The sequence below is a fragment of the Eptesicus fuscus genome, chromosome 20, assembly GCF_027574615.1.
Source record: "Eptesicus fuscus isolate TK198812 chromosome 20, DD_ASM_mEF_20220401, whole genome shotgun sequence".
Classification (NCBI taxonomy): Eukaryota; Metazoa; Chordata; class Mammalia; order Chiroptera; family Vespertilionidae; genus Eptesicus; species Eptesicus fuscus.
Genome location: NC_072492.1, coordinates 26,997,031 through 27,010,407, shown reverse-complemented (window position 1 = coordinate 27,010,407; position 13,377 = coordinate 26,997,031). Strand labels below are relative to the sequence as shown.

General features: G+C 51.6%; 1 protein-coding gene across 2 annotated transcripts in view; it reads left to right on the top strand.

Annotated features, from left to right (window-relative positions):
* RNF43 (ring finger protein 43) overlaps positions 1-13,377 on the top strand; it is a 59,189-nt gene that overhangs the window by 38,525 nt on the left and 7,287 nt on the right. For both annotated transcript variants that reach the window (XM_054709458.1, XM_054709457.1), the window contains exons 2-5: positions 4,544-4,666; positions 11,247-11,321; positions 11,433-11,564; positions 12,195-12,299. In XM_054709458.1, coding sequence (XP_054565433.1) covers positions 4,544-4,666; positions 11,247-11,321; positions 11,433-11,564; positions 12,195-12,299 — 435 coding nt within the window. The remainder of the gene's footprint in view (positions 1-4,543; positions 4,667-11,246; positions 11,322-11,432; positions 11,565-12,194; positions 12,300-13,377) is intronic.

Genomic DNA, 13,377 nt, shown 5'->3' with positions numbered 1-13,377 from the left:
CCTTTCTGCCTTCAGGATACTCACGTTTCCACAATGAGTTCAATCTTTTGCGAAAGCCAGGAAGATAGGTCTTTAGCAACATTTGCTTTAGGCAAATGTGCCTGAGGCAGGCAAATAGAAGGTGAGGCTGTCTTCTTAGAATGGGAAGAGGAAAAAGACACAGAGTAAATGTAAATAGTTCTCATTCTTTTTTATTCTTCCACAACAGCAAAAAAAAAAAACAACACACAAACCAACAACCCCAAAAACCAATATCTTAATATATTATCCTATGATTGAAGTATTCACTGCAAAACACCGGAGCCTCTTTTCACCATCTCCTGTCTGGTTCCTCTTTCAAAACCACCATGATCAGGATTTTGGTGTACATTGTGTTGTTTTTAAAGTTAGCTATCACTAATCTGGGTGTAGACCTTCAACGTTTAATAGAAGAAACCAGGTAGCAGGTACCAAACGGGGGGGGGGGGGGGGGGGGGTGAGGATCAGTCATAGCCTCGGGGGAGAGGGACATAGCAGACAGCTGAAATACCATGGGGAAAGTCTATGATTGGGAAATACAGGTTGCTGAGGTGGCCCAGAGGAGAGGCCTCTAACCTCTCCTGACAGCAACAAATGCCAAATGTGGGGACATGAAACAGTTACTTCTGGAGCATGGGCTGCAAGGGAGGAAGGAGGTATGGGAAGGGACTGTAAGCCTCCAGGCAGGCCATGGGGGGCCGCACCCATGCCCGGAGCAGACAGAGCCTTTTAAGCTATGGTGACAAGCACAGACTTTATTCCAATTGCTATAAGGAGCCTTTTAAGAGCTAATAGTGGAAGAGTGACATGCTCAAGTTAGCATTTTTTTTTTTTTTTTTTACCACTTTGGCTTCAGTACAGAGAACTGAGTGGAGTGAGGCGACCCCAGTTAGAAGATTATTTCAGTGAATTGGAAGAGCAGTGATGGTGACTGGTATTAGGGTAACCGTAGTGAGAATCTGGGAAAGATGACAGATAAGAGAAATATCGAGGAGATAGAACCGTTACAATTTTTTGGTCATTGCACATTGGTGGTGGGGGTAGGGGCTGCAAAGAAGAGGAGACAGGGGGACAACATCTGAAGACAGTCATCCCAATCCCTAAAACAGGGACCACTGGAGGAGCGGTTTCGAGGGACAAAAGGACTAGTTCCATTTTGAACATGCTACATTTGAGGCTTCGGGCAGAAACATCTAGGCTCTGCCTATGGGCATATGAGTCTAGAACTCAAGAGAGGTCTGGGCTGCACACCTGTAATTAACAACCTCTGTGTGGAAAACTACCACATGGCCATAGGATTGTCTGGGGTCACCCAGGGACACCACGGAGAGTGAAAAGAGAAGAGGACCTAGGACAGAATCCTGGAAGACACCACTAGTCTATCAGGGACTCTTGTTTGGCCCTTATGCTTTAGGAATGTGGAATTAGAAAAGTAAAATTTCTTGGTCATGAGTTGAGGGAAAGTATCATGTTGTCAAAATCCAATGGAAATTGTTCTCAATTGTGTGTGTGTTTTTAATCTATCTTATATTACACTTTTTTTTTTCCATTTCTTCTGATTTTAGCTGCATACTCCAAGGCATGTTACTTAACCTCTTACTGCCTCTGTTTTGTCATCCTTAAAATGGAAACAATAATAGTTTCTGCCTCATTCAATAAATGTAAACTCTCATCAACTTCATCATCAACAATGGAGGGTTGACTATGTGGTTCATTTGGAGGTTACGTGACTCCAGAGGATGGAGTCAGACAGAGCTGGGTTCTAATCTTCTTCGAGCCTCCAGCTTCTTTGTCTTTAAATGGGGATAATCATACCTGCCTCATAGTGAGAAAGCATCTAAAGGCCCTGGCCCACCAGAGGCATTTACTAAAGGTTCATTTTCTCCCCTTCCCTCTTCCATAGTCGTTCAAGACCAGGGCGGTCTGGTGACTCTGACACCAAGTGTTTTCCCTCCATCTCCTCGGAGGCATCCTTCAATATATCACCATGGAGGTGTGGGGTGGGGGCAGAGAGGTGGTTAAATATTCGAAAATCCTTCTCTAAACTGTTTTTCTCCAAAGTGACTTTCTCCCCTCTCCCAATTGACCCCCGGTCCATGAGAGATGTCTTGGCGTTATCTCAAGAAAGCTGGACCATGGGTAGCATGATGGGGTTGGGGAGGAGGGGATGGATCAAGCCAAGCAGCAGATGTTTGTGGCTGCAACTTGTTCCTGAAGGAAGGCCTTGCATCTTCTGTTCTGTTCGAGCAGTTGACTTTTGACTCCTTACCACACCAGACTGTCACTAGGGAGATGCTTCTCAAACGCAAGTCTGTGTGGTCCCTGCTCTGTGGTCTGGCTCTAGCCGACCTTTTCAGCCCCATCTCTTGCTTTCTCTTTTGCACCAGACCTAATTCCCACAGTCCCTCCCAGCCCTGTGCCTGTGCCTCCACGCCGCGGCACAGGCTGCTTCCTCTGCCAGGAAGGCACTCTCCCCTGCGAACACAGAGCTGTTCAGTCCCCAGGAAGCACCGAAGTCCCCTGCCCTCCTCCATGGGATCATTAGTCCCTCTCCTTGTGCCCTTCCTCAGGCCGTCGCACGCACCTGCGTTATAACACCACAATACAATATGTTTGTACACTAGTCGTCGGAGCTTCTCTAAGGCAAGGGCCTGTCTGATTCATCCTCGACTCCTCAATGTTTTGTACAGTGCCTGGCACCAGGGGACTCTTGTTGGTAGAATGAAGAAATGAGGGATGCATGGTTGGGCAGATGCGCAGACAGACAGACCAATGGAGCTTGTTGAGACAGGGGCTGCAGCTTCACTGAGCGAGAGCACCCAGCCTGTGCCCAGCCTTTCTCTGGCAGTGAGGGGTGTACACCCTCTTTTGCCCACACTAAACCGTGATCACTAGACTACTAGTCCTTAAGTTCTAGGAGCATGAATGGAGCTCCCTCCAATCTCAACATCCCTGCCCAAAGATTTTCCTTCACGAGGATACAGTTCAAAGCAAGGTAGGGCCTATTTATTGAGAGCCTACCATGTTCCAGGGACTGAGGTGGCACAGGACATAGCCTGAAAGTGCTTTCAAAAATAACTGTGTTGCCCTAGCCAGTTTGGCTCAGTGGATAGAGCGTTGGCCTGTGGACTGAAGAGTTCCGGGTTCAATTCTGGTAAAGGGCATGTACCTCATTGCAGGCTCCTCCTCAGCCCAGGCCCTGGTCATGGCATGTGCAGGAGGCAACCAATCGATACGTTTCTCTCACATTGATATTTGTCTGTTTTTCCCTCTCTTTTCCACTCTCTGAAAATCAATGGAAAAATGTCCTTGGGTCAGGATTAAACACACACACACACACACACACACACACACACACACACAACTGTGCTTTTATTTTATTTTGTGTGTGTGCTTTTAAATCCATCATCGACATTGTCATTTTCATAAATTCAAAGTTCCCTGGTTCCTCTGATGGTTCTTTCTGGAAGTCTTTCTGACAGCAGTAGAGAGGGAAGAGTGGGCATCTCTCTAGTAGGAAATCCCCTTTCTTGCCAGGATACACTGGGTTTCCACAATAGGATGGTCCAGGGCCAGATAAATCCTACTTTGTTCTCACAGCACTCTGGGAAAATTATATTCAAATGGGTATTTGAATCACTTTGAATGAGAAGAGAGTACATAGAAGGGCTGTCTCATCCCTGTGACGGGGGATCCTTTGGTCTCTGTTATCCCATTTGGGCTCCCTCTTGCTCATTGCTCAGCACCAGCAGGGCTGGAGGCTCAGGTCTTGGACTGGACCTCAGAGCCTTCAGAGACGATGGCTGAGCTGGCTCCATCCCACTGCATCTTTCCTGGAGGACAGGATGAGCCCCTAGGAATTGTGCTATTCAAGGGTTAACTCTTAGCTAAGCCACACCCCCAAATAGTCTCCTCTCCTTGTCAGCACCCTGCTTAATCTCAGATGGTCACAGGCAGGGGAAAAGGGGGATATTGAGGGGAGCAAGGCAGCACAGTAAGAAGACCCAAGCCCCAGGAGAGATGGGACTCTATGAGGCAACAGTTGCAGGGGGGCATCTCAAGGGGGCAGGTGACACCACAACACCCAGCACTGTCCTGGGCAGGGGCAAGGAGGGAAGGCAAGATTCTGGAAGCACTGACCTGGCTTAGTCTGGGGTTTGGGAGCAGGTAGAGGAATTAGGAGGTGGGAGAGGCAGGGCTGGGGAAAGAGCCCTTTGCCTCTGACCTGTTTGGAAAACCAGGGCTTGAGGGTTGTTTGCGCTGCTTTGCAGCGGGCTCTTCAGTTAGGTCCCCCTTTTGGACGCCGGCCACTCCTATCTGCCCCCATCTCCATGTGTCCTTGGCCCTGGCAATGACAATGGACACTTACTAGCTTACTATGAGGCAATCTAATGAGAATGCTCCCTCTTTCCTAGCACAAGGCCCTGCCTGCTACCTGCCTGGAACCGTGGAGAAGTGCTTGGCTCTCTCAGCCTCCTCCCATTCCCCAGAGCCTCCCTAACCTGTCCCCTCTCTCTCTCTGCAGTCCCACCCCCTGTACCTGTGCAACGCCAGTGATGATGACAATCTGGAGCCTGGATTCATCAGCATCGTCAAGCTGGAGAGTCCCCAGCGGGCCCCCCGCCCCTGCCTGTCACTGGCCAGCAAGGTAGATTCACACTGGACCCTGCGTACACTCTGAGTGTCACCCAGCTCCGGGCTGTGAGGCCCCTGTGCTCCCGGCCCCTTGTCTCCTAAGCGTGCTGTGCACCCAGTTCACTCAGGTTTTCCTAAGCCAGGTCTGAGAGGGGTGGGAACTCAGGCCTCTGTCCTTCCCCACTACCCACCAATAAGCAGAACCTTAAAATTTTTTTTTTAAATTTATTTATTTCAATGGATTTTTGAGAGAGAGAGAGAGAGAGAGAGAGAAGCATCAATTTGTTATTCCACTTTATTTATGCACTCATTGGTTGGTTCTTGTACATGTCCTGACCGGGCATCAGACCCGCAACCTTGGTGTCTGAGGACGATGCTCTAACTAACTGAGCTAAGGCCATCCCAGCAGAATCTTCTGCCACCTAGGTCCTAGGGCATGTGCTCTCCCCCATCTTCTCCCCCATCACCTGGAAGTTCCTGAGCCGCCTCCCTGCCACCATCAGAGCAAACAGGGTTGGAGGGCTTTTCCGTCCATTGGAAAGTTTGCTGAGCACTGCAAACGAACAGCGGGAACAGAAGCCGTTGCCCCACCCTCAGAGAGTTCCCGCTCTTCCTCCCAGACTGCAAACTGGTGGCCTCACATTTTCTTGGGGCACCGCTGGCTGCAGCTGGCAGCAGCTGCGGCCTTTCCAGACGTGGGCTGTCTGGTTGCGTGCTCCCCGGTGGCCTGCCACCTCGCAGGCCCTGGAAACGTTTGCATCCGTGACGCCCGCTTTAACATTCGTTACTGTTTTCTGTGTGCTCACCATGTGCCAGGCGGGACGTGGGACTGATTCTTACATATATGGTCTCATTTACTTTTCACAACAATCAAGAAAGCTAGACATTATTATCCCTATTAGGCATATAAGGTGAGTGAGGATCAGAAGGTTTAAGTAACTTGCCAGGATGTCACAGCTGGGAAGGGTGGAGCTGAGATGTGAACTGAGCCCTGTCCAGGTCTCAAACCTGAGCTTTTACTCTCTCTGCTCTGTTGCCTCCCATTCTGGCTGGGAAAACCGAACACAGGTGAGTGTGGTTAGATTGTGCGGCACAGCCATGTGGACTTGGGGGTCGAGGTCCTGCTCCCAGACCCAGGTCCCTGGAGGATTTTCTGATCCTCCTTGAGGGCTGTTTCCTAAACCACATGCCTCGAGGAAACAGCTGGGTTCTTACGTGATCCCATGGGGGCAGGGATGTGGGCAGGGTTCTAAATGTGGTGCCCACAGGTAGATGAAGATGTCCTCCCAGCCTGCCATGTGGATGCAGAGGGGGCTCCTGGGGAGGTGAACAGGGACACCTGAGGGAGCTGGAGAGCGTGGCTCTGCTCGGCTGTGCGGGTCCTTCGGCAGCAGGACTGTGTGAGGCGGAAGCTGCCCTGCTTCTGGCCATTTCATTGCCCTTGCTTTATGGGCAAATGTCCTTCATTTATTCATTTGGTAGACAAGATGCTTGGTGTTAGGTAGTGATAATGTGAATGGAGATTGTGTGTGTGTGTGTGTGTGTGTGTGTGTGTGTGTGTGTGTGTGTGTAGAGAAGTGGGGGAGGGAGCGGGAGAGGGGAAGGAGGGCTCAGAGGTGCTCGGCTGTTCCCCCAGAGCAGTGTGTGATTTCACATGCCTGTGAGTACTTGGCACCCTGTCAGGACGTGTCCACGTGGAGGCTTTCTTTCCGCCCCCGGAGCGGAGGAGCACACTCCTGTAGCAGAAATGAGGCTGTGCACAGACACTGGGAGGCAGGGAACATGTGGTCGGTACTCTTGGAGCTACTGGGCCTTGCTGGGCCTTTGTTTCCACCACCATAAAATGGGGCTTTTATTTCCTACCCCAGTGATTACGGTGAGGATGAAAATAGTGTATGTTAAGCAGCAAATGGTGCCTGAGCTCAAACAAACAAACAAACAAACAAACATCTAGGGATTTAGAAGAAGCACCTTGGCCACTGTCCTGTGACCTCGTCTTTCTCAGCCTCTGGGGTCACTGCCCACGCTTTCTCCATGCCCTGCCCCCACTGCACTCTCCCCGCGGCTTCTCACCTGGCAGCGCCCCCATCCCTGTGTGGGAACCTCGTAGACACTGCTCCAGCCCCAAGCTGCCCCACTGGTCAGGGACAAGGCCTCCCTCAGGTCTCAACCTTTGACCTGACCGAGTAGCTCCTCCTACCTGGGATCCTCTGGCCCAAAGGAGGTCTGTGAAGGTAGTAATGTGGGCCTTTGAGCTCCTCCCAATATTTTAGAGTCCCACAGCCTTAACTAAAATGTTCCGCTTTTGCTTTTGGTTGGAATTCTAACAGTTCAATGTGTTCATACAAGTTATCTCATAGGAAAATGTGATATAGATATACAGGTGCAACTAATCAGGTTAAAAAAATATTTTAAAATAGCTTGAGAGGGGCACCGGTAAAGGGTGGGCCTTCGGTAAGGAAAGTTTGGAAACCACTAACCTCAGTCACTTTGCTCTGACCTATCGGTTAGTGTCAGTGATTCCATCCCCATTGGCAGCTGAGGCTCTTGAACCAGGCATCCCTGGGCCTGAAGCCTGGTGTCTCCACTGTCCCTCAGTGTTACCTGGACGTTTTAGCTCACCTCTCGGAGCCTGTTTCCTATCTGTAATGATGGGACTTACATCATAAGGCAGTTATGGTCCAGATGGAAGCTTTTAGCCTCATGCCAAGCACGTAGTAATCACTCAATAAACCATTGCAGCATCACTGTTGTCGTCATCATCCCATGCTTTCATAGTGACGAGGTTGTTTTTTTCTTTCACTACTATCTCTTGATCTCTGAAACCCGCATCATAATTCTTCTGGACTCGTCCATTCTTGTCACCACCACTCCCTCTCCTGCATCCTGTCACCCAAACTGCTTGCTGTATCTTTATGAACAACTCCACAGCCATTCTCATGATCACCCAGGACTTTGTCACCTCTAGTCTAGTGCCTGGACTAGAGCAGTGGCCTTTTGCCTGGTGGAAGGAGCTGGCTCTGGGGGCAAGCAGATGGGCACAAACCCTGCCTCCCTTACTATAGAGACCACTGTCTGGTAACCGGGCACTCACCAGGCTGAAGTCCTGGGTTTCCTCAACTCAGAAGAGGGGCCGATGACCATCTTACAGAGTTGTTTTGAGGAGTAAATGAAATCATGGACACAAAGCACATCATAACATCGGATGTAATAATAACCAATAATTAAGGAATGTATCATGCCAGGCACTATTATAAGGCTTTACATGGGTTAAGTTATATAGTCCTTACAACACCCCCGCGAAGTAGGTCCTATGCCTATCCCCAGTTTACAGAAAGGGAAACTGAGGCACAGAACAGTTAAGTGATTTGCCTAAAGTGTCACAGCTAATAATTAGTAGCAAATTCAGGACTCAGACCTAAGCAGTCTGGGTAGAGTGGGTCTCAATAAAGGTTCTGTCCCTTCTACTTCCTCCTCCCCTTGCTTTCAAGCCCAGATGAATCCCCCCTCGTCCTTCTACTGGATCGTTCCTGATGGGCCCAGCTCAGCTAGTCCACTAGGAACAGCAGTCTCTCCCTCCTGGCACACTGCCAGGGTCTCTGGCCATTCTTTCCGCACCAGGTTTCATGGGAGCACCTTGGGGATTGGGGAAACCAAGGGCCCTTCTTACTCCTACCCTCAACTTCAGCTCACTTTTATCTGTTTCGTGTATTGAAAATTGTGTCAGTTTGTGTGTGGGGGGTGGGGGGGGGGGGGCGGAGGGTGGTAGTGGAGAAAAGGGCTCTCTGCAGTGAAAAAAAAAGGTTTGGAAACTACTGATCTATTTTATTCATCTGTGCTCAAGAATGTGGTCATCACCCCGCCTGTGTGGCTCAGTGCTTGAGTGTTGACCTTGAACCAGGAGGTCGCAGTTTGATTCTCAGTCAGGGCACATGCAGGTTCAATCCCCAGAAGGGGCCTCAGGAGGCAACCGAACAATGATTCTCTCTCATCATTGATGTTTCTATTTTTCTCTCCCTCTCCCTTCCTCTCTCTGAAATCAGTTTTAAAAAATACATATAAAACAAAACAAGACAAAAATGAGAAAAAAGATGTGGTCATCAGTGTTATAATATTTTTTCTTTGTTTTTAGCGTTATTATTTTATGTATATGCCCTGTTCCAACAACTAGATTATGAGTTGGTCTCGAGGCCTGGCCTTCCCTGGCTTGATGCCCTGCGCACAGTAGGTGCTCAGTCAATCTCTGATGAGGAGGAGATGTACTGAGACTGTCACTGTGCCTGGAGAGGAAGATCAAAGGTCCAGAAAAGTGCAGAGTGTGGTGTGGAAGCCCTGGGCTGTACTGACTCCCGTTGATGGAGGCTGTGGGCAGCCTTGCTTGCTCCCTCTGGGGGGCTGGCTGGCTCTTTGCAGCTCCCAGAAGCCTCTGGGTTGTATTTCTAAAGCCCAATCTTCCATTCCTTTCTGCCTTTCAGATTATAGTTCCCGAAGAAGTGCTTCTTTTCCCTCCCTCCCACTGACGGGAAGGAACATGGGCAGCCCAGAGGCCCGCGAGCTTGCTTTTTGATTCCTAGAACTCTAGACACAGGCACCCACTGCCTGAAAGTCCTTTTGTTTCTCCTCTTGGCCAACTTTCTCTCTTTGATCACTTTTACAACTTTGTAATTATGGGCTGTAATGGGCTGGGGTGTTTGAACGGCAGGGTAATTACTTTCCACTGTTTCTACCCCAATCCCTCAAAGAGAGAGGGGTGGGAAGTAAAATCTCCAAAAAAGGGAGTCTGTGCCCTTCCCTCATGCTTTTCCAGGCAGGGCCGGTCCAGGGTCTCATTCTGGGGAAAAGAAACATGAGACCCTGGCAGCACGGAGGATCCAGGATCCGGGACTCTCAGTTCTGTGAAGACTGGGGTGACCTCCCCGCCCCTTGGCCAAGCCTGGACCCTGAGATTAGCTGTAGGAGTCCCTCCCCTTTTCCCCTGTGGCTGCTCCCACACCCTGGCTTGGGGGGCTCTGAAAACTGCCTGGGGTTGCCTAGGTGGGGTGGACTTTCTGGGTGGAAGTGGGCAGAAGGGGGATGAAGGCTGTGACCTCTCAACGTAATCAGTAACTCCATTCCGGAGTCACGGAGTCCAGTGAATTTCCAGGCAATTAGCCTGGCAGCTTTGGGCCTGGGCTGGGCCTGGGTGCTGGTAGAGGACCCAGCCCAGCTTCCCTGCGAGAGGAGAGAAGAGGAAAGTTACCCTCCTGACCAAAACAGGGCCCCGCTTGGGTGTCTCCTGGGCTCCCCTGCCTACAGGCTGCCTATTCGGAGGGGCCCCTGGCCTTGCTGCCACCTGGGGAGCAGGGAGCAGGGAGCAGGAGAGTGGCCGCTCCCCGGGCCTGCCTGGCAGGAGACCTGCCCCGACAGGCTCTCCGCGGGAAGGGAAGCAGAGATCAAAGCTCCGAGAGTGTGAGTAAGCCCCAGCACTGGCTCCTCTTCCTGCCACCGCTGCTTACAGGAGGATTAACTCCTTCAGTACCTGCAGGAGGGCCCCCAAAACTCAGCAGGCCCCTAGGAGCATGAGGGCCCAGCCTTTGCTGTAGGGAGGAAGTTCGGAGGTGGCTGTGCAGGGCAGGGAGACCTGACACTAAGGCCAGAATCAGTGTCTGTCTGTCGGTCCTTTGTCCTGTGCCTCCACCCCGCCCTCAGCTCTTATCGCCCTTCTCTTACCCCACACCCAGAGCCCCAAGATCCCTGCTTTTTGTTCTCTTTCTGGCTCTGCTCTCTGCCCCGCCTGGTTGGCTAGATTCCGCTTCCCCAAGCCTGCTCCTGGAGCCTCGGCGAGCATGCCTGTGCACATGTGTACGGCGTGTCCTGTGGATACAGCCTCTCAGGTCCCTCCCTACCTGAGTCTCTAGTGTCACCTCTCAGGGAGGGGATGAAGGGATAAAGCACTGGACTCCATCAAGTCCTTGAATTGGAGTCAGAGAAAGAGCCGGCAAACTAGAGGTGGCAGGGAGAGAGCCCATGAGGCGGGCTGAGCCTGGGGCTCTGCATGGAGGCCTCGGGGAGGAGCAATGTCCCAGGCTCTTGGAACTTTACTGGGGGGTCCCCGGCAAACTCCTCTTGTCAGGCAGGGCTGGACTCTGGAAAGGCCAGCTCTATTCTGAAGCAGCTGTCCACCTCTCTGCTGTCCCCACTCCCTCCGTACTGGGGACTGGTCATCCTCAGGCCCTGGGCTGCTGGCCACTCCCTACTCTCTGCCCTCACTCTTTTGGTGAAGGCAGACTGGTGGGACCCTGAGGACCGGGGCTGCCTTATTTGGCCCTAACCTTAGAGCCTTTTGAGCACCTGACGCCTACTAACCCCTTGTTAAGGGTTTGTCCCATTAGGAAAGGAAGGCCTGAATGTTGTCCCTGAAGGCAGTAGGACCTGGGTGAACTCAGGGTAGGGTAGGGAACCCCAGTTCCACTGACCCCTTACATGTGAGTGTGCAGGGGTGCGGTGTGTACAGGGTCCTGGGAAGGGGTGGATGTGGGAGGAGGTAAGGTGGGGTGTGGATGGGCTGTGTCCTTCTCTGACCCCAGCTAGACCTCTGCTGTGTGTCTCTGCAGGCCCGAATGGCGGGTGAGCGAGGAGCCAGCGCCGTCCTCTTTGACATCACCGAGGATCGAGCTGCTGCGGAGCAGGTACCCAGGGACATTGGGGTGTTGGAGGAGGGGCTGGCCAGAGGAAGACAAAGTGACAGGGGGCAGAGAAGTCAGGACACAGCAGCCCCTGTGGGCACTTTCCTTCTGCAGCTGCAGCAGCCTCTGGGGCTGACTTGGCCAGTGGTGTTGATCTGGGGTAATGATGCTGAGAAGCTGATGGAGTTTGTGTACAAGAACCGAAAGGCCCATGTGAGGATTGAGCTGAAGGAGCCCCCGACCTGGGTAAGCACTGCCAGTCTCCAGACCCTGCCCCAGCACCTGCTCTTACCCTCACTTTGTCTCATGGCATCTCCCACCAAAAGCCCTTAGACTCCTGGAGAGACTTTAGAAACCCCCTAGTCCAATGTCCGCCACCAGCTGTGTGTCTCCGGGCACTTTCTCTTCCTCTCTGGGCCTCATCTGCAGAAAGAGCAAATGGGGCCAGCTGAGTTTTAAAGTTGTTTTCAGCTCTGTGGTTTCGTGGCACAGAGTAGCAGAGCCAGAATGAAACCTTGACCCCCTGGCCCCCTGAACCCTGGCTGGTGTTGCTCTGCTGGCTAGGAACCTCACCCAGCTGCTCACTAGGTAGCTCCCACCTCTCAGAGGGGTCTCTTTCCCCCTTCCCCCAAGCACGCGGGTCTTCAGATAGTGCCTCTCACAGCTGACATCTGGAGGACCTTCTCCTACAAGTAAGTGCCTGTGGGCAGGAGGAACCACCTAACCCCACCTGCAGGTTCTTCCCGCCCCATCCCCTCTGCTGGAAGACTCCAGGGGCCTTTAGCAATCTTTATGTCACCTGGGCGCCCATGTTTCTGCCAAAGTGACCCCGCTCCTTCCAGAACATGACCCTTTCCCTCTCTGTTCGCTCCCCAGCCAGATTATGATGTGTGGATCCTCCTGACGGTGGTGGGCACCATCTTTGTGGTCATCCTGGCTTCGGTGCTGCGCGTCCGGTGCCGCCCACGCCACAGCAGGCCGGTGAGCAGGGTGGGCTCCCTGGTGGAGGTGGGCATGTGCGTGTGTGTGGGAGGGTGGGGAGCAGGAAACACAAGTGAGGAAAGAAGTTGCCTTTATGCCCATGAAACAGTTTACATCTGAATATACTGGCATTTAACTTCAGTGATTTCCAGCAGCCTCTCTCCATAGGTCTGCTCATTCGTTCATTCATTTGATAAATACACCGAGCCCCCTCATATGTGTCAGGCACTGTTCCAGGGACTGGGGGTAGCACAGGGAACAAAAAAGACAACAGATCCCTTCCCTCAGGAGCTTTCATTCTGGTGGGACGAGACAGACAACGAACAAAATAAAGAAGTAAAATACATAGTATTTTAGATGGTCATATGTCCTAGGGAAAAAAATAAAATAGAAAGGAGGACAGGCAAGGCAAAGGGGACAGAGTGTAAAAGTAAGGCCAGGGCCCTAGCCAGTTTGGCTCAGTGGATAGAGAGCGTCAGCCTGCGGACTGAAGGGTCCCAGGTTCAATTCCTGTCAAAGGCACATGCCTGGGTTTTGGGCTCGATCCTCAGTAGGGTGTGTGCAGGAGGCAGCCTAGCAATGATTCTCTCTCATCATTGATATTTCTATCTCTCTCTCCCTGTCCCTTTCTCTGAAATCAATAAAAAAATATAAAAAATAATAAAGAAAGAAAGATGCTTTGCTGGGGTGAAAAAAAAAATAAGTAAGGCCAGGAAGCCTCATTGAGAAGATGTCATTACAGGAAAGACCCTAAATGGGTGAGGGGGTTACTTGTGCAGGTATCTGGGGACAGCGTGAATGAGTGAAGAAAGCAGTAAGTCAAGGCCTTGAGTCGGAGCCTGCGGGATGTCTGGGAGCGGGGAGAAGGCCCTGTGATTGGAAGGGAGGGAGGGAGAGGGCCGAGCAGGAGGCAAGGACAGAGTCACGAGGGCCCAGTTGCATTGGGCTGTGTAGGCCATTGTCAGGACTGTGTTTTCACTCTGGGTGAAATGAGAGCCATTGGAGGGTTTCTAACAGAAGGAGTGCCAGGATCTGACTTGAGTTTTAATATGATCCCTCTTGCCGCTTTGAGGAGACT